Below are 25995 nucleotides of genomic sequence, written 5' to 3' on the forward strand. Positions count from 1 at the left end.
TAGCTGTTAATTGCTTAGAACTGCAAAGTTCACGTTTAAGGTTTGATACTCTTTTGTGAATTAAAATATAAAAACAAAACTATCAGACATGCAGCCAATGAGAAACACCAGCAAGCTTATATTTCTGTTAATCCTTGGTTTTATGTAAAGGTAATTTAAGGAATTTAAAATAGAAAGGACGTTTTATGAATCCAAGAGGCTTGGGATGTCAGATCTGCATGGTTTATAAACCATTGTACTTCCTACACTGCACTAAAATGGGGCCTTTTCAAAGCGAGGGCAAGAGAAAGGAAGAGGACAGACATTGGATAGAGCGAATTTAAGTCAGTTTAAGTGTGTGCACATTAACCATCTGGCCAGTGGAGATAAGTATTTGTATTGGTTTGCTCCCCATTTCCCAGCTGTATTTCTTCGATTGTTCCATTTTTGTCTGCTGTTCAAATTATCTCCACTCCACTCTCTTGCACTGTGACTCTTACAAGCTTAAAATCTAGGACCCCTCTAGACTCTCTCTCTCTCTCTCTCTCTCTCTCTCTCTCTCTCTCTCTCTCTCTCTCTCTCTCTCTCTCTCTCTCTCTCTCTCTCTCTCTCTCTCTCACACACACACACACACACACAGACTGCACTGCACATTCATGATATCAGTACAGAAAAGCAGCCCTTTCATCAGCTAAATGGTTTCTTTTCACTTTAACAGAAGTAAATTCAGCTACCATAATTTAATGTATATATTTAAAATAACCTACCAGCTGTGGTTGAATTGGCACCAATGAGAAACTAGTAAAAACTAAAACTGGACTTCTACAAGATCAGTTTATAGGAACGATTTTCAATTTTCAATTTACTGTACATGAGCATCTGTAGTGTAAATAAAAAAATCTTGTGGCCACAAAGACACTGTAACAGACAAAAAGGAAGAATTAAACTAAATTAACTCCCAGATATGAACCAAACTAATCTATCATTAACAGTGATCGGCATCAACATGGTGTGAAATGTTATCATGCAAAGAAGTCATGCAAACTTACTACAAGAGTGGGATAAAAAGCCAGTCTGTAGTTTGCGGTTGATCACCTGCAGTTGTCTTCCCTGGATTTCCAAATGAAACAAAACATAACTGTTTGTCCATAGTGATCAGCACTATGTATGAAGTAAAAAACATAAAAGCTTTTAAGCCAAAGTTCCATCATATTATAAAACCAATTTTGTCGATTGTAAAAGACACTTCAGAAAATACACAGGGATATATTCTGTTATTATTTAATGGCATCCTGAGATTGAGGCCACCTTATGTGACACTCTAAAAGCAAATTCTCAACAGTGGTACATGGTATGTGAATGTTAGTTTTATTTAGAAATATATTAATACAGTATATACTAAAAAGTACTTAAAACATGTTTTAAACATAACGTAATAATTTGAATCTTTCCCCCCTCACTTTAGATGTGCTGGACGGATACAATGGTACCATCTTTGCATATGGACAAACATCCTCTGGCAAAACCCACACTATGGAGGTAAAGACAATCAGCTTCATCAATATATTTATTAATTTTTAGTTTTCACCATGGCTGAGATCTTTTGCTTTTGATCAGGGAAAGCTCCATGAACCCGACAACATGGGCATTATTCCAAGGATCACTGATGACATCTTCAACTACATCTTTGCCATGGATGAAAACTTGGAATTTCACATCAAGGCAACAATTACATAACCATTTCAATTATTTCTAAATAACATTCATGATTTAGCTATAAAGAATGTGCTATGTGGCATTATTAACAATGCTACATACAATATTGATCTAAAGCTTTTCATGCATCCCACAAAATCTTTCTTTCCTCTTCTTTTATGCAGGTTTCTTATTTTGAAATCTACATGGATAAAATTAGAGACCTGCTTGATGGTGAGAAAGAAAGACACAGATTAAACATAAACATCAGAAAATTGAGAGGGAGAGAGAGAGCGAGAGCGAGAGCGAGAGAGAGAGAGAGAGAGAGAGAGAGAGAGAGAGAGAGAGAGAGACTGGCATGATGTGCTGTGACAGAATGCAGTCACTCATTTGAATTCTGCTTGAACATTTGAATTTTTTTTATCACACAGTTGCCTAGACAGCTAGTGAAGCTGATCTTCATGTACAGTTTATTTTTCCTGACTCATGCAACACAGTTTGATCATTTTTTGTGTCAAACTCATATGGTTCAGATTTATATGCGCTATAGATTAAATATGAACAATTTAGATTGGGCTGTCAGAATGTATTCTGCTACTCTAAAGACTAATTATTTTTCTGCCTGATCTGGGTTATATTTCTTATATTTGTTAATTGAAAGGTGAATCTCACTTTTCTTTATTGAGTGAATACTTTCCATGTGTTTTACTTAGTATAATAATAGGTTTTGTTGTATTTTATTGTATATTCTGTGAATATAGCCTTTTCTGCCCCCTCCTTCTCTCTCTCAGTGAGTAAGACAAACCTGTCAGTGCATGAAGACAAGAACAGGGTCCCATATGTCAAGGTAAGATAGAACAGAATGAGAGTTGAAGATCAGCATGATTATGTTTGATAAAAGACTGCTGAAGTAAAAACCTTGGTTGGGTACTGGGTTGAGTCAGATAGTAGAGACAGCAGAGAAAAATACTAGCATTGTATTTGGCTTAACAATAAAAATGTACATGTACATTTTACAATGATCTATCAGTAGGTCTCAAGACTTGTTTAGACTAGAATGGGAATGAAATCTGGCAGTGTAAAAACAGACTGTCAGAAGATCAGAAGATCTGCAACGAGAGTTTAGGCAGTTATAAAGACAAGGCATCAGAACATATCTGTACCATATACTGAAAGAAACCTTTAATCACATTCAAACGTCTGAACGGATATCTCTGATATCGTTCATTTTTGTGACGGCAGAGGAATTTGAGAAAGCTAATTAACTAAATGTCAGTTAGTATAAAATATATTTTCTTCTAAGAGTATACAGGCTTTTGCACTCCACTGTATCACGCATAAAACACCGATATATGAATCCTGTGCAGTATAATGCAAGTAGGGTAGATAAAACATTCAACTGCAGTCTGAACTGTGATGGATTCACATAGGGAAGTATGTTCCAAACTCACAGTACTGTTGTACTGGTTGTACTTGAGTACAGCTGTACTTGCATTGTACTGACTAAAATTCAGACTGGCATAATTGAATATCACTGCTGTATCACACAAAATCAAGGCTTACTTGTATCACTGTTTGTGATGTACATGTGTGTGACAGGGTTGTACAGAACGCTTTGTTTCCAGTCCTGAGGAAATGATGGATATAATTGATGAAGGGAAATCTAACCGCCATGTAGCTGTTACCAGTGAGTTTTCCACTATAAAAAACTTTATTCAAAAATCACAACATATATTATTATAATGTTTTGTCTACCATTTAATTTGAACCCAGATAAAATTCTGTAATATCAATTCCAAATATTATGGATTGTTGAACTCTCATTGGGACAATTTTAGCTTTCAGTAACCTTGGTCATTTGCTTCTTTAGATATGAATGAGCACAGCTCCAGGAGTCATAGCATCTTCCTCATAAATATCAAACAAGAGCATGTGGAGACAGAGCAGAAACTCAGTGGCAAGCTCTACCTGGTGGACTTAGCTGGCAGTGAAAAGGTAAGGCCTAGGATTGTGTCAGAGTGGAGTGTTATGAGCTGTACCAGTTTATTAGACTAAGTTAAGTGGAAAATAGACTTGTATGTCTTGAAACTTTTTAATCTCCTTACATATTACTAGAAGATTTTCTTGGTAAGTGAATATTTTATGTGACACTGAGGTTGTATGCAGCTTGGCTCCAAGTTAACATCAAGCAAAACACACATACTATATTAGAACTGGGTATAAACCTGAACATCTCAAGGATGCAAAAGAGGCACCTGTGGCACTATGGGTTGCATTATTGCCCCACAACTCCAGGATTCTTGACTCAACCCCGATCAGGTTGTTGTCTATGGAGAGTTCGTCTGCACTTTATCCCTGTGTTCATATGGATTTGCTTTTGGTTTCCTCCCACTATCGACAAGCACACTGATTACTGGACTGGTTACATTGCCCTCAGATGAATGAGGGTGTGAATTCTCTTGCCTTTTGCCCAGTACTGCTACGATACGCTCTGGATTCTCCATAATCTTAAGCAGGATAAAGCGATTAGTGAAGATGGATGATTAATCTGAAACCTTCAGCAATCCACACCAAGACAGTGGTGGATCAATGTTTATGTAACTTTTGAGCCCTTGAGCAAGGCCCTTAACCTTCTCTGCTTAACCCTGTTCCCTAACCAGCCAGGATATTGTGAAAAAAATAATTCTACTGTGCTGTAAAGTGGATGTAACAAATATTGACTGCATATTTATCATGCTACCAAATGGCTACATAAAACAGTCCAGTAATATAAAATAAAACATTTGCAGAAGTTAGCAAATGCAAACAAATCTTTGCTCTCATCACCTGTTGGACAAAAATCCAGAAGATAAGTGATTAAGGATAAATTCCTTCACTATTTTTTTAACCCATGTGTGAAAGAAAAAGAATACCTAAAACATAGAACCTTTCTGTTTTTCCTTTAGTATTAGACCACCAGGTTGGTTTCCTTCAGAAGTAATGGTGGCTGTATGTTGTAAGTTGTATCTCTCCATAACAGAGGCAATATTAAACAGTGCCAATACTGTATGCGTCAAGTCCTCAAAGACAAGCTGTTGCTTCATGTGTTTGTTTCTCAGACAGAAGGAGACAACAATTTATTGCTCCCAGGGACAGACAAATCAGCCAATGGAAACACCAATTGTGCAAATGCAAACTTGCTTTGTCATTTCATCAGCAAGTTTCCCTTGCTACGTCTAGGTATAGACATAGATATTATTTCTTTGATGGCCAAGAGCAATTGCTTTACAAATAAATAATAAAATAAATATATTAGCTATAGAAATGTCAGCTTTTTTTTATTTAGGTTGCGTTTGCTTGCCATGCTTTCTGCTTTTATCACTAGCTAGTGGTCAGTGGTGTCTTTGCTGGCTGCATTGATTTCAGTCCTTTGGTTTCCTCAACTGCCATTGTGACCACTATGCATGCTCACATACCAGAACAAACCTTTCTTAGCCTTTCATGCACATACAGTACGAGTTCCTTTAAAAACTGATTAAATTTATGTATGTAAATGTATTATATAACAGCCCTTACTTGAGCTGCTATACCAGAATATGGATCACTTGCATAAGTTGAAGATTCATCTTCACATTTGTCCAGGCAGACTTGCAGCACATTAAATGCTATTTGTTAATTAATGCTACATTAATTACTAGGGTTACAATCTGAATTTTTGAATGCACCACTGGTAGGCTATGAGCACTCACCCTTAACGTAGAGCTCATTTTAAAACCCAACCGAAGAAAGTACCTCAGGGTCTGTTTTGGCACACAATTCAGCTTTAATAAGCTCCACCAGGCTTTGCATTTTTCTGCTCTCTTTAGCTCAGGCCTGCTGCCAGCTCCCCTACAATGTGTTCTAATGCAAGGATGCTCCTTTTCTCCTCTCCACAGAGCTGATCTGCTGAATCCTTTGTCAGCTGCTGTTTATACTTTGATCATGCTGCAAGGCGAAACTTAGTTTTCTGGGTTGGCTTGTAGTTCTTAGCATCTTTACATCATTAAGACCCAGCTGAATAGGCACCATTTCTTCCATAGTCTGTAATATATGCATTTTATGTCACAAGATATTTGAGCATTGATCATGTCTATCATCCAATTCCAGTGTGGCTTGACCGAACAAATAACTTTGCGCAATTAAACACAGGACATCAGTAAGTTCAAAAAGGTTCTAAGTTAAACAGTTCACAAGTTATAATATATGAATACCACATTATTATATTCTATCAGAAACAATTTGTCATGTTTGCTCTTTGAGTCAATAAATTCAAAACAAAGTTGCCATCAGGCAAGGTGCATATAACCCTCTCTTTAAGAGAGCAGATCGTACCATAATTATTTTTAACGATACATATTTTTGGAAGAATCGAATGATATAAACAAAAGATTCTTCAAAGTTTGTGAGCATTTGTTTCTTTATGCTCACAAACACATTTATCTTATACCTCTTGATCTTTCTCTCTTCAAGGTGAGCAAGACAGGTGCAGAAGGGTCTGTCCTAGATGAGGCCAAAAATATCAACAAATCTCTTTCTGCACTGGGCAATGTGATATCAGCCCTGGCTGAGGGAACGGTGAGCTCAGCAACTACAAGAGTCATTAAATCTAATTATCCATGTTCTGTTTTTATCACTGTGAGCATACACAAAATATTCTCTCTAAAATGAATTACAGGTTTTAAATCATGCTTTTTTTTTTATCTTTCTGGCTGCAGAAGACCCATGTGCCTTACAGGGACAGCAAAATGACCCGAATTCTCCAGGACTCGTTAGGTGGAAACTGCAGAACCACCATGTTTATCTGCTGCTCGCCTTCTTCTTACAATGAGGCTGAGACCAAATCTACACTCATGTTTGGACAACGGTAACAGAGTACAAAAACAGGACTGAGCGTATTCTTTTCAGTTATACAGTACATACTGGAAAGGCATTATAACCCATGACCATAATTTTACGGTAGTTTTAAGCATACGCTCTTCTCCACCTACATCTCTCAGTGCTAAAACCATAAGGAACACAGCATCAGTGAACCTGGAGCTGACAGCAGAGCAGTACAGGAGGAAGTATGAGAAGGAAAAGGAAAAGAACAAGATTCTGAAGGAAACCATCCAGAGACTGGAGGCTGAACTCAATCGCTGGCATAATGGTAAAGTCTAGTTTTAATACCAGTCATGTTTATAACAGACACAATCAAGATTGATTTAAATTACCTGTGTATGTTTGGTAAGGCTTTACATGCACTAAAGCAGGATGCATTTGTACCTTAAATACGGCTAGCCTGTTAGCCTGGACATATGCTGTTTTTTTTAGCTCCATGGAGAGGGGTAAAGAGAAAAGAAAAAAGCATATGGTCTCTGCTCACCTTCTGATATTAAAGAAATACTAACAAGGGCTGGAAAATGGCTGACTAAGGCTGTTTGATCTTGAGCTGAGGATTTAGAAGACACCCAAGAAAATGGTCACAAAATAGTGAAAATTATGTTGTAGGTGAAGCAGTCCCTGAAGTGGTGCAGGACAACAGTGCGTGTGTCGTGGAATCTGAGCTTTGTGAAGATGGTGCTTTAGATGAGAGCAGCGGTGGCCCATCCTCAGTTCACCTCACAGTTACAGAGGGGGATTTATGCAAACTTTACAAGCAGCTGGATGACAAAGTAAGTATAGATTGGGCGCATAACGCTGTCTGGTGAAAATAACTGTGCTTTTTTCCCCCAACAAGAAAGAAAGATGTGATAGACAATGAACTAGCTTTTCAGGGGTCTATATGAACAAGTAGTCCCTGGTATGAAAAGTTGAGTAGCCTTTGCCTAGAACATACAGCAGTGTGTACTAAAGTGTGCGCATAAGCGATTCTAAAAACAGTTACAGTAGATTGTCAGCCTGTGAGTTAAACCTCTATCTACACTGACAGTAAACATGTGTGTGTGTGTATATATATATATATATATATATATAATCATACAGAATGTATGAAAATTTTCTATGTATATTGTTAAATATATGCCACCTAATATTCACTTTGGCCTCTGTCTCTCTTCCTGATTGCAGGATGATGAGATTAACTTGCAAAGTCAACTGGTGGAAAAACTGAAGAAGCAAATGCTGGATCAGGAGGAGGTGGAGAATTTTTTTTGTTTGTGATCTCTGTTCTCAGATATTCGTTGTTTTCAGGTTTCTTCCACCAAGTCTTTTAATTTTTTGTTATTAATATGCTATTTCTAAATGTGCCTAATGGCAATATATATTATGACTGTTTGTGCACATAGTTTTTGGCATCGTCACGTGCAGACAATGAGCGGATCCAGTGTGAGCTGAGCCACCTTCATGTTGAGAGTGAGAGTGCTAAAGCAGAAGTTAAGGAAGTTTTGCAGGCTCTGGAAGAATTGGCTCTAAGCTATGACCAGAAGAGTCATGAGGCAGAAGACAAGAGTATGGAGAATAAGTTGCTCACCCAAGAGCTTGCCCAGAAAATGGTGAACCTTGTCTTGATTGCTGTTTCAACTACTGTTTGATGAGGATCCTTAGTGGAAACTTGCCATTTCATTCATTCCATTTTAACTTGGCTAGGGGTAATTTATACTTTAGACAGATTTGATGTGCTTGGAGACTGAATTCTCGCAGCTGCAGGATGTGAATAGCCAACAGAGGAAACGCATCACTGAGGTTCTAAATAACCTGCTGAAGGACCTGAGTGACTTCAGCATCATCTTGGGCAGTGGAGAAATCAGACTGGTATGTAAATCCATTAGTTCTTAATCTCTGTTTAAGATTAGTTTATCCACATACACTTATTTACTGCACACATTTCATAATTTATATTCGTATATTGCTTTTCTCCTACTCCTCTGACTATATTATTTGGTCTCCATAGCCACATGATCTCTCTGGTGTGTTAGAGGGGGAGTATGCCGTGGTGTGCGTTTACATTAGTAAGGTAAAATCAGAGCTGAAATCCCTAGTAAACCGCTGTAGGCAACTAGAAAACTTTCAGACAGACAGCCAACGCAAAATGGAGGAGACTGGGAGAGAATTGTCATCTTGCCAACTGCTCATATCACAGGTGAGAAGACATAAATGCGCACACACACTAACAATGTTAAAAACTGCCTGTACTGTTCACTGTGTTTTTGGCATACATGTGCAGCATGAGGCAAAGATTCGCTCCCTGACTGAGTACATGCAGAATATGGAGCTGAAAAAGAGGCAGCTGGAGGAGAACTGTGACTGTCTTGTGACTGAGATTGCAAGATTACAGAATGCAGGCAAGCCTGTGTAAACAATACCTAAATAAAACACACACAATCATGCCAAGGAAATGGATGCATTTCAGGGATACTAAGTGCACTACAAACAAACATGCTGATATGATAAAAAATGGCTGTTCAAGTAAATATCAATCAACAATTTAATTAATTAAACAAACAGTGCTTAGAAAGCATATAATGGTTTACCTGGTGGTCTAAGGATCAGGTTATCTGCTGTGACAACCCATAAAGGGAGCAACAGAAGGAAAAATTTACTTAAAGCATAAAATACTCATGAAAAACTGCCAATAGTTATACTGAAAGGTAGCAAAGACCTGCACATAGCTACCCAGGGACAGGCAATATATATTCGTTTGAGAGTGTGTTCAATAACAGCTTCTTTATTTACAGAAAGCCTTCAAGAGAACCAGCAAGACAATGAGGAATCTGGGGAGCCTAAGGTCAACACAAAATATCTGGTTAGACATATATATATTAATTTACTACTACTGATGTGTAGTCATGGAAATGCCACATAAATTTTCATATTCTGCTTGCTGGAATATTGTTAATTTTAAAGGTAATAATGTTTTTATGGTAAACAGCATAGAGGCAATCATCTTGAATCACAGCACAAACAACTTGTACGCCTACGTGATGACATCAACAACAAGCAGAAGATAGTTGACGAACTCACAGAGTCAGTGATAGCAGTGTTATGCTCTCCTTTTTAAATATGTAACCCTTCATCTCGGGAAAATGTTTACCCATGTTTTTTCTCTCCTTCATTCTAGTGAAAATCAGAGGCTGGTTGTGGAATTACAACAATTGCATGCTGAGTTTGCAACCCTGAAAAGTCGGGAGTGTGAAAAGAGTGCCCGGCTTGAAGAGCTCCAGTGAGTTTTTACATATAAATATATACAATATTAGATTTACATAGATGATGGACAAGTAAACAGAATTCAAAAAGAATCAATGTTAGAAAAGACTGGTGATTCCGTCACTGCAGTAACAGAATATGGATGTTGACTGACCATAGAATATTCGTCCTGGCTAATGATTGGAAAGCAGACTAGATTGGAGAGTACTTCTAAAATGACTTACAATGTGTTTGGAGAATCTTTTAACATTATATTCAAACTTGAAACAAGAAAACAGCAGACATTTGCCTAACTGGCTCTCATTCTCAACAAAAATGGCAAACGCTACCTTTTAAACCACAATGCTAATGAATTCTCAAAATGTGAAGGTCTGGATTTTTTCAAAATAGAATTTATAAAAACTGGAGTGTCCCGTTGACGAATTGTGTATTATGTGTACATTTCTATCCATGTTGTTCATTTGCAGGGACAAAGCAAAGTGTGAAAAAACTGATTATCTGTTTAAAAAAAATGTACAGGCTACACACATACAATGCCACAAACAGCAAACATTAGATATAGTGCGAACAATATTAACAAACCGTGGCTGGTGTATTAATCATTGTATTAATAAATCATTTTTAATAAAAGGTGTACTGTATGCATTTACTTCAGATAATTGGTAAAGCTAAATTGATACTTATGGTCGATCTCTGATTAACCTTAAGACCTGACTTGTTTATCATTCGGAGTGCTTTATAGCAGCAGACGTTGAGCAGATTTAGGCCTTTTCAAAGCTTATTGTAGTTCTAATAGTACATCTAAGGTGCAGTTTTTAGGGTGCCACAATTATAAAGAATTATATTTATACTGCATTTGCTGAAAAAACACAAGGCTAGCCAAGAGGATGAGAAGATTTATATAAAGTAATGCATGTGGCTATTAAAGAATAGGATACAGACTGTTAAAGATTACTGGTCACGATAGTGCGTGTTGTGGCAGTTGCTGCAGTTTCAGTCGTTGGATCAGAAGTGGTGGGTTTTTGATGATATGGCAGGTATGGCATCCAATTTAATGGATCTGCAGACTGTTTAGGTAGTTGGGCCATGATAGTTGTTTGTTAGTTTGTTTGATAGTTTGTTGGAACAGGTTTATTTGGTAGCAGTAGTGGAAGATTTTACAGGAAAAACCATGTGATAATGTGAGGGCCTATGATAGCAATGCATGGGGCCAAATGAAAAATACATCTGATTGAAAGGATTCTCAGACTTGTGAGGGTCATAGGCAACACTGGACAGCATTGTGGGTGGAGCAGTTTTAGTGGGTGTAGTAGGCACTTTTGCAGGAAAAGCCCAAGGATATCCATAAATCATGGGTTTTTGATGGTATGACAGGCGGCCATGGGGACGCTGCATCTGATTAAAGGAATATGCAGACTGCTGCGGGTCAATAGCAACAGTTGTGGATGCTATGACATTTGTTGCAGTTTTAGTGGTTGGAGCAATAATTGTTGGGGCAGTAGTGGGTGATTTTTCAAGAAAAGCCCAAGGATAGCCATAAGGCTTTAGTTTGTGATTGTTCACCATGGGGCCAAATGGAGAATACTGCTGGTCAAAAGGACAGGGAGGTTGTTGGGGGTTACTAGCAACAGTAGTGGATGTTGTGGCAGTTGCTCGGAAAGTAGTTGCAGTTGGAGCAGTAGTAGGTGCTTTTGCAAGATAGACCCTAGGATAGCCATAATGCTGGGGTTTGTGATGGTGCACCATGGGGCCAAATGGATAATAATGTGGATTAAAAGGATATGGAGGTTGTTGGTGGTTACTAGCAACAGTATTGGATGTTGTAGCAGTTGTTTGGGAAGTAGTTGCAGTTGGAGCAGTAATGGGTGCTTTTGCAGGATAGGCCCAAGGATAGCCATAAGGCTTTAGTTTGTGATTGTGCACCATGGGGCCAAATGGAGCATACTGCTGATCAAAAGGACAGGGAGGTTGTTGAGGGTTACTAGCAATAGTAGTGGAAGTTGTGGCAGTTGTTTGGGAAGTAGTTGCAGTTGGAGCAGTAGTAGGTGCTTTTGCAGGATAGGCCCAAGGATAGCCATAAGGCTTTAGTTTGTGATGGTGCACCACTGGATCAAATGGATAATAATGTGGATTAAAAGGATATGGAGGTTGTTGGGGGTTACTAGCAGCAGTAGTGGAAGTTGTGGCAGTTGTTTGGGAAGTAGTTGCAGTTGGAGCAGTAGTAGGTGCTTTTGCAGGATAGGCCCAAGGATAGCCATAAGGCTTTAGTTTGTGATTGTGCACCTTGGGGCCAAATGGAGAATACTGCTGATCAAAAGGACAGGGAGGTTGTTGGGGGTTACTAGCAATAGTAGTGGATGTTGTAGCAGTTGTAGTTGGGGCAGTAGTGGGTGCTTTTGCAGGATAGGCCCAAGGATAGCCATAATGTGTGGGTTTGTGATAGTGCACCACTGGGTCAAATGGATAATAATGTGGATTAAAAGGATATGGAGGATGTTGCAGGTTACTAGCAACGGTAGTGGATGTTGTGGCAGTTGTTTGGGAAGTAGCTGGAGCAGTAGTAGGTGCCTTTGCAGGAAAAGCCCAAGGATAACCATAAGGCTTGGGTTTGTGATGGTACAGCATGGGGTCAAATGAATAATGCATCTGAGGGAAAGGATACATCATATCAGTAGCTGGGGCATTTGTGGTAGTGACTGATTGAGCAGTACTCATTCTGGCAGGGCTTTCCCAAGAATATCCATTATACATGTAACCAAAAATATAGGACATAGGATGCTCTGAATTTCTGGCAGGGCCTGTTGTAACTGTAGAAATATTTGTGGTCCTTGTAGTATCCTTAGGAATGGTTACATCAGGCTTATGACTCTGGTAAGACATGATTCTAACATGACCATAGGGATGAGCATCATGGGAATCAGGGCAGGAAAGTATAAGTTCCTCGTTACCATACAGCACAGAGAGAAACCTTTCGTCACCCTGGGGAAAATATAGATATTTAGGATGGAAACAAACAATTAAGCAAATTTAAAGCTGCCAAGAAGAACTACCTTAATTTGCCAGCAGCTGCTTTGGTATGGAGCAGTGACCACAACTCCATCAGTCTCAGACTCTGCAGTGATACCACATGTGCTGCTTGCTGATATAAAAGAGTCCCATTTGCCATTCACTAGAACAAAGAATGAATCATGTTGTTGTAAACTGATAGAAAAGTTGCATGGACTTGAACCAAACACTACATGTTGGCACAAAAGAAAATCTCCTGACATGACCATCCAGGACCAAAAACTTGCTTGCAGTAAACAAGAGAAAAAGCTTACCCTTTAGTTTGAGAGCATTTGCAGAATCGCAGTTTAACTTGGTCACCATACGAGATGTAAGGCATGAGACATTAGGTTTATATATAGCTAAAGGACAAGACATTTTCATAGGCAGTCCCCACAGAAGCAGTGGCAGAACATGACCTTCTCCCTGGATGGAAATTTATATATAAAAACAAAACAGAAAAATGCTTAAAACAGGGTTGCCCAACACCAGTCCTAGAGATTTGTACAATATAGTGATTTATCTGCTGAAAAAAAAACAAAAAACAAAAAAACACTTGATTCGGTGTTTTATAATGTTTAGTATGTGTGAGGGAAACCACAACAATATTCTGAGCTTTATACCTTCTGGACTGACAAGGAATCCAGTTTAATTTATTTTATTGTAAGACTAGGCACAAGCACTTTTTGATATGACCAGCAGGACTGGAAGTATAGGGACAAATACACCAACTGCATGATATAGTCAAACAAGACCTGCACAGAGGATAAGTTACTAGCTGCAAAATGAACCCATTCCATACATTTGCTCTAAAACATGTCCAAAGAACTACAAGTCCAAGAACTACATGTTGCATCATCATAGCAGCATCACCTATTACAGCAACACAAGTAATCAGTCATTGCAAAAGCACAGCACAAACCTGTTGGGTAACATGACAGCCTTTATAATGTACAGTAAAGACAGCCTCTGTGGGACCTTGAGTCAGGGAAAGTCCACAGTTGACAGGTATCTGAGTCAGTGGGACTGGGCCATCACCTGAGAAAAATCTTGTTAATTTTTTGGATACCAGTGTGTATACTACTATTATTTTGTCTATTATTATACAGTAGAGACAATTTAATAGTCTAGATGCTATACATCCAGGTCAGTATAATCACCTCCATCAATCATGAAGTTGGGCATGATACTTCCTTGAACACGCAGGGTCATAGCATCACCACCACAATACACAGTGGGATTTAATTGCCTCAGCTTTGACTCCACCAATGTATGCCATGCTACCATGTAGAATATACACATTTTCAAAAAGGAGAAATAGATGACACAATTGGCAAGACTCTATATGACAACCTGCCCATTATTACCTGTTGAAGCAGGTTGATCAGACTGATATCCTGCATAGTCCTCAAACCCAGCTTGTGGATTTGTGCCATTACTTTCCTTGTTTTTAATTGAGATCAGCTTTGTACCACTCCCAATATCTAAACTCCCAACTATCTCTAAGCAAAATGAACCCAGAGTTGCAGACATTATAATAAGAAAATTGGCTTGCCACATTGTGTTAAATTAGTTTGGACAGGACAGACCAACAGTTCTTTGGTGGAATAGAAAGTGAAAACCTCCATGCTGCCTGTATTTAACTTTTTTTTTTTAAATTTATGTTTATTGGCTTCCCTATGAGCTCAGTCAATCACAGTGCCCTCCAGGTGTGGCAAATTAGTGTGCTTGTGCTGTTTAATGGGATAGACCACAAGCGACTGTGGAAAAATGGGTTAATAGAAAGTCAGAAGTATTTAGAAGAATTGAAGCTAAAAGAATAAATAAGAAATTATAAGAGTCTTAACTTTACAGTTTGTAAAATGGACAAGACCAGAGAGCTAAACTTACTTACAAATTACAACTGGTTTTTGGTAGGTCTGCAAACACAAAATTTGAAAAGCCAAAAATCAATTAGTCATAATAGATTTGATATTGACATACCAAATAAGGTTGAAATAATAATAAAACAAAACAAAACAAATTATAATAATAATATGGAATGTAATGAGGAAATTACAGTTTGGAAAGTAAGGTTAATAAAATACAAAAAGGTCAGGAAAGGTAAAAGGGAGGAACATGAACGAAGTCACTGACACAAGTTTACAGGTTGGTTACTAAAATTCAATGCTTAAGATGATTTGGAAGCATAATACAGGGAGGTGTGAGTGATGCCAGGCATTTAAGACACAGGCACATTGTGTTATTAGACCAATGCTAAGTAACTTGAAGCACATTTTGAGAATAATAGTATCAAATATTAAACTTCATGATGACTGATAAAGGACTAGCATGGCAATGTCCTGATGGATGTATCCGGACTCCAGTCCAGACGGTGGCAGTAGTATTCTGCCCCATTTCAAATAAGTTGGTTAGGCTATCTTTCCCCACTCTAGTTATTTTCTTAATTTGCTTTTAAGAAAATGCTTTGATTGCCAAGCAGTACCCATAACTATTCTTTCACATATTTTTTTTATACATGAATTATAATAATAAAATAATATTAATGATAGTAATGATAGTAGTTGTTGGTCATGTTTTACAGTTGTATAAGTACAACTTTTTTGTTGATATATACTGTATAGTTGCACTGTGGTTACTGTGTTTATTCTAATGGTAATTGTAGTACTTCTAACAATAAAGTGGTGCAGATTTAGAAATTACTTCCCTGTAATACACTCTGCTACAAAAATGCTCCTCTATACTGATCTCGAATCAAGTCAAGTCAAGAAGCATTTATTGTCATAGTGAAATGAGACAATGTTTCTCTAAGACCATGGTGCTAAATAAATCAACAAATGACCTAAGGACTTAAATTAATAAACAATTTTAACCAATTCAAACAATTTAACCAATTTCCCTATAGAGAGATAAAGTATTCTGATTCTGATAAGTTGTCCCAGCCACATAAAGTGCATCTGTTCAACCTTGTGCAAACAGTGTATAATATATTGTATACTGTGCAAAAATATAGGAATCTGTACAAGAGGGTATGCAAGATAGCCAAAACAGCATGTAAACAGTTTGATATGGGAGGTGCTGTAGTGGTGGATGTATATTGGATGAGTGAATTTGGTGCAGATCATTTCACTTCATACAGTTGAGTGTGTGCTCGGTACAGTTTGGTTGTTGGGGATTCTGATGGATTGCGGATTATGTGAGGTGTGTTGGGTCCTCCACAATGCTTTTGGCTTTGCAGATGCAGCGTGTGTTTTAAATGTCAGTGATAGAGAGTAGAGAGACTCCAATGATCATCTCAGCTGTCCTCACTATCTGCTGCAGGGTCTTGAGACTATTCCCAAACCAGACAGTGTTGCAGCTGCTCAGGATGCTCTCTATTGTCCCTCTATAAAATGTGGTCAGGATGGGGGGAAGGAGATGGGCTTTCCTCAGCCTTCATAGGTGTTGAGTGACCAGGTGAAGTTCTCCGCCAGATGAACAACAAAGAATTTGGTGCTCTTGACGATCTCTACATAGGAGAAGTAGATGTTCAGTGGAGAATGGTCGCTTTGTGTTCTCCTGAAGTCAACAACTATTTCTTTAGTTTTATCAATTTGATTCAGTTCAATTCATGTTTATTTGTATAGCACTTTTTACAATTGACTGTCTCAAAACAACTTTACAGAACATAAACGTAGAACAAAAGGTTATAAATAATAATATAAAGAGTAAAAGAAAACACAATTCAAGATTAATATTATATATATTTAAATATTTGTATTATCCCCAATGAGCAAGTATCAGGTGACCCAGGCTGCAGTGGCAAGGAAAAACTCCCTTGAATGGAAGGAAGAATCCTTGAGAGGAACCAGACTCAAATGGGAACCCATCCTCATATGGGTGACACTGGAGGGTGTGATTATAAATATGCATTCTGACAAATGGAGTTGGCATCTCCTCTTTTATATCACAGAGTCTAACTGGTTCTGGTAGATCTCTACATGCCTCAGGATTCTAACGGAGTCTGCCTCATCTCAGTGGAGGTCCAAAATCTTCATCGCATGGAAGACATTTGGAGCTGGTACAATTTCTGGATGCCTCGGGATGGGTAGAAAGAGAGAAGCAGCAGAGAGGGATTAACGTAGCTGCTGTTTATAATATTAGCAAGCAAGCACTATATGATGATGTGCATTTGGTCAGATGTAATAGAGCACAATGTTATGGGATGTATTATGTGTATGCCTGACTAAAGAGATGAGTTTTTAATCTACGTTTAAACTGGGAAAGTTTGTCTGAGCCCCGAACACTATCAGGAAGACTATTCCAAAGTTTGTGAGCTAAATACGAAAACGATCTACCACCTTTAGTAGACTTAGATATTCTGGGAACTACCAGAAGTCCTGAGTTTTGTGATCTCAGAGAGCGTGAAGGATTGTAACGTGTTAGAAGACTGGTTAGATACATGGTAGCTAAACCATTAAGAGCCTTGTATGTAAGTAGCAGCAGTTTGTAATCAATTCTAAACTTAACAGGTAGCCAGTGTATAGATGATAAAATTGGGGTTATACTGTATGATCAAACTTTCTTCTCCTGGTGAGAACTCTGGCAGCTGCATATTGATCTAACTGTAGCCTATTTATTAAAGATGCAGGACAACCACCTAGTAATGCATTATAATAGTCCAGTCTGGAGGTCATGAATGCATGAACTAGCTTCTTAGCATCAGATACAGATAGGATGTTTCTAAGCTTGGCAATATTTCTAAGGTGGAAGAAGGCTGTTTTTGTAGTATGGGCGATATGAGTTGTTGTCTAATATAACACCCAGGTCTTTCACTGTTGAGCTACTGGTAACAGTACATCCCTCTAAATGAAAGTTGAATTATGGGAACTTCTGTGTACTGGTTTTTGGACCGATAAGTAGTATTTCTGTCTTATCAGGGTTTAACAACAGAAAATTATAGGTCATCCAACCTTTAATCTCTTTAATGCACTCAGTTAATTTGGACAATTTAGCCATTTCATCTGGTTTTGATGAGATGTATAACTGTGTATCGTCAGCACAACAGTGGAAACTAATCCCATGCCTTCTAATGTTCCCTAAGAAAAGCAGAGGTCCTAGAACTGATCCTTGAGGGACCCCATAATTCACTGGGAATAAACTAGAGAATTCGCCATTTAATTCTACCAAATGGTATCGATCAGACAGGTAGGAGCTAACCCAACTTGAAGCCTGTCCATGAATAACTGTGTAATTTTGTAAGCGATTTAGGAGAATGTTGTGATCTATAGTGTCGAATGCAGCACTAAGGTCAAGTAGAACTAATAGTGACATGCAGTCTTGGGTTGAAACTACTGTAAGAACAAGTTATTTGTAACTTTCACAAGTGAGGTTTCTGTGCTATGATGGGACCTGAAACCTGACTGAAACTCTTCAAAGATATTGTTCTCCTGTAAGAAGGAGCTCAGTTGAATAGACAAATCCTTTTCTAGTATTTTACACATAAAAGGAAGGTGTGAAATAGGTCTGTAATTTGATATTTCATTGGTATCTAAATTAGGTTTCTTAATGAGTGGCCTAATAACTGCCAACTTATCAACGCTCAGATACAGGTTGTTGGCTCTTCACCAGACAGTTAGCTGTTGCACCTATTCCCTGTATGCTAACTCGTCGTTATTGCTGATGAGACCCACCACGGTCGTGTCATTGGTGAACTTGATAATGTATTTTGACCTGTGCATCAGTCGTGAGCTAGGAAGGTGAACAGCGGTGGGCTGAGCACGCAGCCCTGAGAGGCTTCACATGGTGGTGCTGGAGATGCTATTCCTGATCTTGACTGACAATCTTGACTTGAGGTCTTTCACTCAGGAAGTCCAGGATCCAGTTGCAGAGGGAGGTGTTCAGGCCACCACCATGTTTCCTTGTCTTCTTTTCTTCTTCCAGATGACACACCTAGCACCCTTCTACCTGTCTCACTGATCACTTCTGCTGTAGTTTCCCAGTCATTTGGAAGCTTTTTCTGACCACCCAAAGCCTGTCTCGGCTTCTGTCTGAATTTTTCATGAAATGTAGTCTACCTTAGCAAATCCACCACATCAGTCCTTCTAGGTTCCTTTCCTTAACACCAAACCTGAAAATTCACACTGACGACTCTCGTGTAAATTTGGCATTTTTTATGCCCGATGCCTTTACTGACGCAACCCTCTCTATTTATCCTGGCTTGTAACCGGCACAGAAATCATTGGCTTGCAACCCCTGCTTCTAGATTTCTTGTTCCTCTGCAATATGCTACCATATTACCCATACGCATAAACAGTGACTTGGGCTGCTTTCTCAGTTTTTTTTGTTTATCATTATTTGCCAGATGTGGGCGTTTTGGACTGGCAAATTGTTTATGCTTTAACACATGTGTCTAAATACATCAGCTGGGAACCCTGCATCAGCATAGGCATTACTTCTGTCAGTGCACACTATATCTGAAACACTGACTCATTTAGTCAATGCAAAGGCTAATAATGAACATCGTGTTCATCAATGTGACCTTCTCTGTCCCATGAGTTTCCTAACTGACTGTCCTCTCCTGCATGTATAAACATGAAAACTACCTGCTCCTATAACTTTCTTTGTGAGTCCAGAATGACCAAGTCACACCTTCAGTACAGTGAACATCAAACTTAATATTAACTAGCTAGGCTACATTTGCAGTACACTTGTATTGTATTGAATTCTACATGCATTGTAAATAGCAATGAGCATACTATATATTTGTGGGGGATTTAGAAGTTTTGTTTGTATTGTTTTGTCTTGGCTTTGCTTTAAATGTACCCTAAAGTTTCACTGATTTAAGTCAAGGGACTGTGAGGGCCAAAAGCTTCAGCTTGCATCGCCTGAAGTAGTTCCAGGTGATTTTTGGAGTATGTTTTTATTCATTGTTCTGCTGTAGATCCCAATTCCCTTTCAGCTTCATTTTTTCTGACTGAATGTGTCAGTTGGATTTTCAGAATTTGCAGATGTTTACAACAATCTGTTCTTCCTTCAACCCACACAGTGATTCCTGTGTCCCTGGCTGCTATACAACCCCAATGGTAATAGATCCATCCCAGTGTTTAACATTTGGCAAGGTGTTCATTTAATTAAATGCTGCTCTTTTTTAATCCAAACAAATTTTTGGTGACTATGGCCAAAGAGTTATACTTTGACCTCATCACTTCATGGCACACGGTTCCAAACTGCCTTTGGCTTATCTGGATGTTGGATTTTGTAATAACCTCATGCAATGCTGCCCAGTGGAACAGTGTATCAACACTCCTGTGCCAGTTACAGTAAGGCTTCCTGCAGATCCATGCTCTCATATGGGGGTTTTGATTTGCCTTAATGGCCAGCACACAGTGCTTATATTAGAAAGTTCCCTTGGTCTTCCAGAGCTTACATTTACATTTACATTTACAGCATTTGGCAGACGCCCTTATCCAGAGCGATGTACATAAGTGCTTAAATCTCTAACATTGAATACATTAATGCTGGTTCACTAGGTTACATACTTAAGATACCATGAGTTTAAAACATTTGTTCAAAGTTACAATGAAAGTGTCAAAGGTTTTTTTTTTTAAAATGCAAAAGATAAGGAAAGAAGTGCTAGTTGAAATGTTTCCTGAATAAGTATGTCTTCAACCACCGCTTGAAAATAGCCAGTGACTCAGCTGTCCGGACCTCTAGGGGAAGTTCATTCCACCACCTTGGTGCCAGAACAGAGAAGAGTCTTGTAGTATACTTGCCTCTTACCCTGAGAGATGGTGAAACCAGTCGAGCAGTGCTGGTAGATCAGAGGTTGTGGGGTGCAGTGCGTGGAATGATGAGGGCTTTGAGGTAAGAGGGAGCTGGTCCATTTTTGGCTTTGTAGGCCAGCATCAGTGTTTTGAATCGAATGCGTGCAGCTACCGGAAGCCAGTGTTTCGCAGCAGCGGGGTGGTATGTGAGAACTTTGGCAGTTTGAAAACAAGTCGGGCAGCTGCATTTTGGATCATTTGTAGAGGACGGATTGCGTTCATAGGTAGACCTGCCAGCAGTGCATTGCAGTAATCTAGTCTAGAAATGACAAGAGACTGAACAAGTACCTGAGCAGTCTGTGTGGACAAAAATGGCCGAATCCTTCTAATGTTGTAGAGAAGAAACCGACATGAGCGAGTCACATTAGCAACATGAGAGGAAAAGGACAGTTGATTGTCCATGGTTACCCCAAGGTTGCGAGCTGTGGCTGAAGGGGAGATCAGATCGTTGTGCAAGGATATAGCAAGATCATGACCTGGGGATGAATCACCTGGGATGAACAGCAGTTCAGTTTTGCTAGATTGAGCTTGAACTGATGAGTAGTCATCCATGATGAAATTTCTGCCAGACATGCTGAGATCCGGTCAGAAGCTGTGTCATCTGAGGGTGGGAAAGGGAAGATAAGTTGTGTATCATCAGCATAGCAGTGGTAAGAGAACCCATGTGATGAAATAACTTCCCCGAGAGTGAGTATACAGGGAGAAAAGAAGAGGACTGAGCCCTGTGGGACGCCAGTGGAGAGTCTGCGTGGAGCAGCTGTCACTCCCCTCCATGTTACCTGATATGAGCGTCCTTCCAGGTAGGAGGCAAACCATTCCCAAGCTGATCCGCAAATCCCAAGACTCTTGAGGGTGGATAAGAGAGTCTTGTGGTTGACCGTATCAAACGCTGCTGAAAGGTCAAGGAGGATAAGGACGGATGACAGTTTGGCTGATCTAGCAGTATGTAGCTTCTCAGAGACATCCAAAAGGGCTGTCTCTGTAGAGTGAGCTGCTTTAAAGCCAGACTGGCTGGGATCTTGGAGGTTGTTCTGTGAGAGATAGACAGACAGTTGATTATAGACAATGCGTTCAAGAATTTTTGAAAGAAATGAGAGAAGTGATACCGAGAGAAATGAGAGAAGTGATAGCTTACATTGACTTACTTCAATGACATTTGAGACAAGCGGGAATTGAGATCTGGAAGTGCTTTAAAGTAATGTATAGTGTCCTGTATGCATCAGTAAAATACATTTTCAGAGGTTTGAAGCATCAGATATTATGCTTTGATCAGTCTTTTTAACGACAATTCCTGGCCTGTATATTGAATCCTAATGAGTCAGTTAAGGTCTAATAAGTTGCATATGTTCAGGGACTTTTCAGTGGTACCCAAACATTTTCCTTCTATTTTTAAATATTATAAAATTTACAATAACTTTATTAAGGGATTATTTTATTTTGTTATTTTGTTTTTAAAACCACAAGCATTGTGGTTTTCCTAGGGCTGCTTGAAGTGTTGCATGCAACTTGTAGCATATTCATTTTCCTCTATATGCCAGCTAGTATCTGCTTTTATCACAATTACTTAAATTACCTTTGCTCGGAAATGAAAAAAAAAATACAAGGAAATGAAAGTAAAAAACAAAACAAAAACATGATGGACTACACGGTACACACGATACACACATTTTGATATAGTACTGCAGATGAGAAAAGTGTGATGATTTTCTGGTATTAATTAATATTGTTGTCCAGTAAAAAAAAACCTGTAATTTTAATAACACAGACATGGGTGTACTGCATAGAAATCTGAAGTGTCATGTACTGTAAGATATAGTTGTAGCTAATGGCAGTGAAATCTCATCTGATAGAACATGCTGATTGTAATTTTTGTGAGCAGATATCTCAATGAGCGCCATGAGCAGGCTAAGCAGGACATGAAAAGGCTGGAAGAAACTGTTGTAAGTATTTCACTCAGCATATACTGTAAACCTGAAAAATAAATCATGCAATAATCACAACCATGACTCTTACCCTGCCAATACCATTACCAAGGCTTGTGAACTCCAGAGCTTGCACAATCTGAGGAAGCTTTTTGTTCAAGACCTCACAGCTCGAGTTAAACGAGTGAGTACAATGAAATGTCAAATGCCTCATGTTGATTGCACCGTGAAAACCCTGTGAAAATTCAAGACATCTTTCTGTCTGGCATTTTTTTTGCAGAGCTCTGAAATGGAACTTGATGACAGTGGAGGGTTTTCCACACAAAAGCAAAAGATTTCTTTTCTTGAGAACAACTTGGAACAGCTTACAAAAGTACACAAACAGGTCAGTGTGACCAAATGAGTGGTATTCAACAGACAATGAGCTGCATTCTAAAATATTTCTTATTTCAGTTGTACTCCAAATTGATAGGAATTTTCCTCTCTTGCTCTCTGTCTTTCAGCTGGTACGTGATAATGCAGATCTGCGCTGTGAACTTCCTAAACTGGAGAAGCGTCTTTGCTCTACAGCTGATCGAGTTCGCGCATTGGAGGGTGCATTGAAAGAAGCCAAAGAGGGAGCCATGAAGGACCGGCACCGTTACCAGCAAGAAGTTGAACGCATTAGAGAGGTCATGCGAACCAAGAACTTCTTCCAACGCCCTAACACTGCATTGATTGGTCAGTTGACCTCAAATAAACACCAACAATCTATATCTCAACATGATTATACAGGTTGACTGATTATTTATAGAAATAACATTTTGTAGAAACTCTATATAAAAAATATAAAAGTAACAATGTATATGTATAGTGTATAATAGTAATAATTTAATAAGTAGTCCAGCAGCGAAATCTTTATTTTATTTTGAAATTGGAACATAAATATACGGCTAAAACTATGTGCACGACTGACCAATCACACCCATACCTGCTTGCTAAACATGTCATTTGAGATCTGCTGCAGTATTGGCATCTAAAATTCTTTTAGAAGTCTTTCTATTAGAATTTGCAGTTTGGTTGTGGGATTATTTGCCCATTCTTCTAGAACATTAATGAGATCCGATACTGATGTAGACAAGGAGTTCTGGCATGCAGTTAGCATTTTAGTTCATAACAAAAAGTTTATTCGATGCGACATTAGAGGGACATTATCATGCTGGAACAGGTTTGTGCCTGTTCGTTCTAGGAAAAGGGAAGTCTTAACACTACAGCATACAAAGACATTGTAGCCAATTGTATGACAACAGTTTTAGGGAGTTCACATATACAGTAGGTTTAAACGGTGTCCATACATTTGTCTGTATTGGTATATATTTTTCACTGTTAGTGCATGGATCATCATATTGTTAACATTTTACATATTTTCTTTTCTCAGCCAAGCCTGTTCGGCCAGGAAACTACCCTGCATACTCACAAATCAATCACATGTTCATGCGCACCAGTGATCCAAGAATTGCATTTAGCAATGTATTGTTTCAGAGAGCCAGTCAACCCAACAAAAAGACTAAATCAAACTATACAGACAAGTGAGTTATTCTAATACTTTACCTGTTGTTGTATTTAGACACATACCTAGTATTTTTTTTTTATCAAAGTTGTGTGTGAATTTGGACTTTATACAGAGTTCCCGAGGACAGGCAGCACACAGCAAATGAATCGCTAGACTGCACTCACAAGCTCAACACTGTCAATGGTAAACTACTGTATGTTTTAAACTGTAGATTTGGAGTCAAATTGATTGACACTAATTTAATTACAGCTTTTGTATTTAATAGATTAATTTGTAGCAGCCTAAGATTTACAGAGTTGGTATTTATTCACAGGGAATACCACAGACATCAATGACAACAGGTAGGTCTTAAATGTACTTTAAATGTTTTACAAAAAATATGCTAATATCAAGCTTTCTGTTTTTGTGCCTTACCAAACTTCTCTCCCATTGAATTGTTCTGTGTGGCTCCACTAATAATAAGAGAAAATCCTGTGATGGCTTCTGATTCCTGTCATAATGTGTCTCTCAGTGACTGTTCAATGTGTAGCAGTGATGCGCACTGCAGCATTTCTCCTGACCAGATCAAACAGCAGCAAGAAGTTATCCAACAAGAGCAAGCAACCAGCTAAAATCACCTAGAAGTTGTACCGACTGAGGTACACAAAACACACCAGAAGCACAGATATTACAGATATATTTGAAATAACACTCTTAGTAGCATTCAGTAACACTGAATCTTGTTCTGACATTTAGATGTGTTATAATGTATTGCTATGAGACCATTAAGAATGTGAATGCTTGTCTCTGACATAGATAACATGTTGTAAGTCCCTTTCTGTATACAGTATGTGCATGTTGCCTGCAAAAGGTTCTTCACAGAAAAGACCACTGCATTTCTATATTTTGTATCCGTAATGTATAGCTTTTAAAGTTGACCAGCAGATGGCGCTGTCTTGTGTTTTGCAGCTCAGAATTTGATCTATGTACTGTAAAATACACACATACTGTACGAGTATCTTGTGAGGATAATAAATCGAATGCATTACGCTGTGAGATGGCAATGTAATCAAACGTCAGTTGTGTATTATGTACGATGAAGTTACGTATATTGAGATAAAAAGTCATAAACATAGGCACCATAGATCATGTGGATCAGGCTGTAGTTGCTTAACTATCAGCAGATTTACATACAGATTTACTGATTGAACAGACATTACCCAGTATGGGCCTTATGTTATTATTTTTGTGGCTCTCTCCTAATCGGCCAGTTAGGATGAGAAAATTAGGAAGGTTAGAAATACTAACTGTACATTCTGATAATAATGATGGAATTAAATGCTAAGCTCAGAAATAACATATGTTTGTTACGTTACTCTAAGCTCTGGAAAGTCTATTCCTTATCTTTTATCTAAACCCATTTTGATTCGGAAAGAGGGAATTTGAGTGCTTTTTCACCTAAACCTGTATTTTGACAGAGATTAATTGAGGTGTTAGCCTTTACAAGATTTTCAGGAGCTGGTAATATTGTTTAGGCCTAGGGTGTGCATGCATATAAATTACACATATTTTGCTAACTTAATAATATACGTACATAATACGCAATAGTTGGGCAAACCTGCCTAAATTTGTAAACAAACATAAATCATATGAATTTAGGCCATCTGTTTGCGGTTATTATTTTTGTCTTGGCTTTTTATGTTTTCTTCTTTGACTAAAATGCACAGCATGCATCTGTAGCAGATAAGATGGCACTACTCAGGAAAATGTGTCAATAAAAAAATACATTATGTGCTATGCTTTCAACTGTTATTTATGTTTGGGGATGGAAACTATACTGGATTCTGATTCATATCTTTTTAATTGTATTAATTAATTT

At 38.4% G+C, this 25995-nt stretch overlaps 1 protein-coding gene across 2 annotated transcripts in view; it reads left to right on the forward strand.

Moving 5' to 3' along the window:
* kif5ab (kinesin family member 5A, b) overlaps nucleotides 1–25919 on the forward strand; it is a 33184-nt gene extending 7265 nt beyond the window's left edge. The window contains exons 3-28 of one of the 2 annotated variants that reach the window (XM_027147406.2): nucleotides 1445–1518; nucleotides 1597–1701; nucleotides 1860–1908; nucleotides 2466–2521; nucleotides 3274–3361; nucleotides 3545–3669; nucleotides 6163–6267; nucleotides 6408–6556; nucleotides 6690–6838; nucleotides 7180–7343; nucleotides 7738–7806; nucleotides 7956–8162; nucleotides 8275–8421; nucleotides 8561–8749; nucleotides 8834–8951; nucleotides 9345–9412; nucleotides 9539–9633; nucleotides 9728–9829; nucleotides 22543–22603; nucleotides 22698–22769; nucleotides 22866–22970; nucleotides 23089–23305; nucleotides 24003–24153; nucleotides 24250–24320; nucleotides 24451–24478; nucleotides 24649–25918. In XM_027147406.2, the coding sequence (XP_027003207.2) occupies nucleotides 1445–1518; nucleotides 1597–1701; nucleotides 1860–1908; nucleotides 2466–2521; nucleotides 3274–3361; nucleotides 3545–3669; nucleotides 6163–6267; nucleotides 6408–6556; nucleotides 6690–6838; nucleotides 7180–7343; nucleotides 7738–7806; nucleotides 7956–8162; nucleotides 8275–8421; nucleotides 8561–8749; nucleotides 8834–8951; nucleotides 9345–9412; nucleotides 9539–9633; nucleotides 9728–9829; nucleotides 22543–22603; nucleotides 22698–22769; nucleotides 22866–22970; nucleotides 23089–23305; nucleotides 24003–24153; nucleotides 24250–24320; nucleotides 24451–24478; nucleotides 24649–24748 (2864 nt within the window). In that variant the 3' untranslated portion in view covers nucleotides 24749–25918. Of the gene's footprint in view, nucleotides 1–1444; nucleotides 1519–1596; nucleotides 1702–1859; nucleotides 1909–2465; nucleotides 2522–3273; nucleotides 3362–3544; nucleotides 3670–6162; nucleotides 6268–6407; nucleotides 6557–6689; nucleotides 6839–7179; nucleotides 7344–7737; nucleotides 7807–7955; nucleotides 8163–8274; nucleotides 8422–8560; nucleotides 8952–9344; nucleotides 9413–9538; nucleotides 9634–9727; nucleotides 9830–22542; nucleotides 22604–22697; nucleotides 22770–22865; nucleotides 22971–23088; nucleotides 23306–24002; nucleotides 24154–24249; nucleotides 24321–24450; nucleotides 24479–24648 lie in introns of both variants that reach the window. The other variant, XM_047814301.1, reaches the window with a different exon arrangement.
* The last annotated feature ends 76 nt before the right edge of the window (nucleotides 25920–25995 follow it).

This window comes from Tachysurus fulvidraco, chromosome 5 (genome assembly GCF_022655615.1).
Source record: "Tachysurus fulvidraco isolate hzauxx_2018 chromosome 5, HZAU_PFXX_2.0, whole genome shotgun sequence".
NCBI classification, from domain to species: domain Eukaryota; kingdom Metazoa; phylum Chordata; class Actinopteri; order Siluriformes; family Bagridae; genus Tachysurus; species Tachysurus fulvidraco.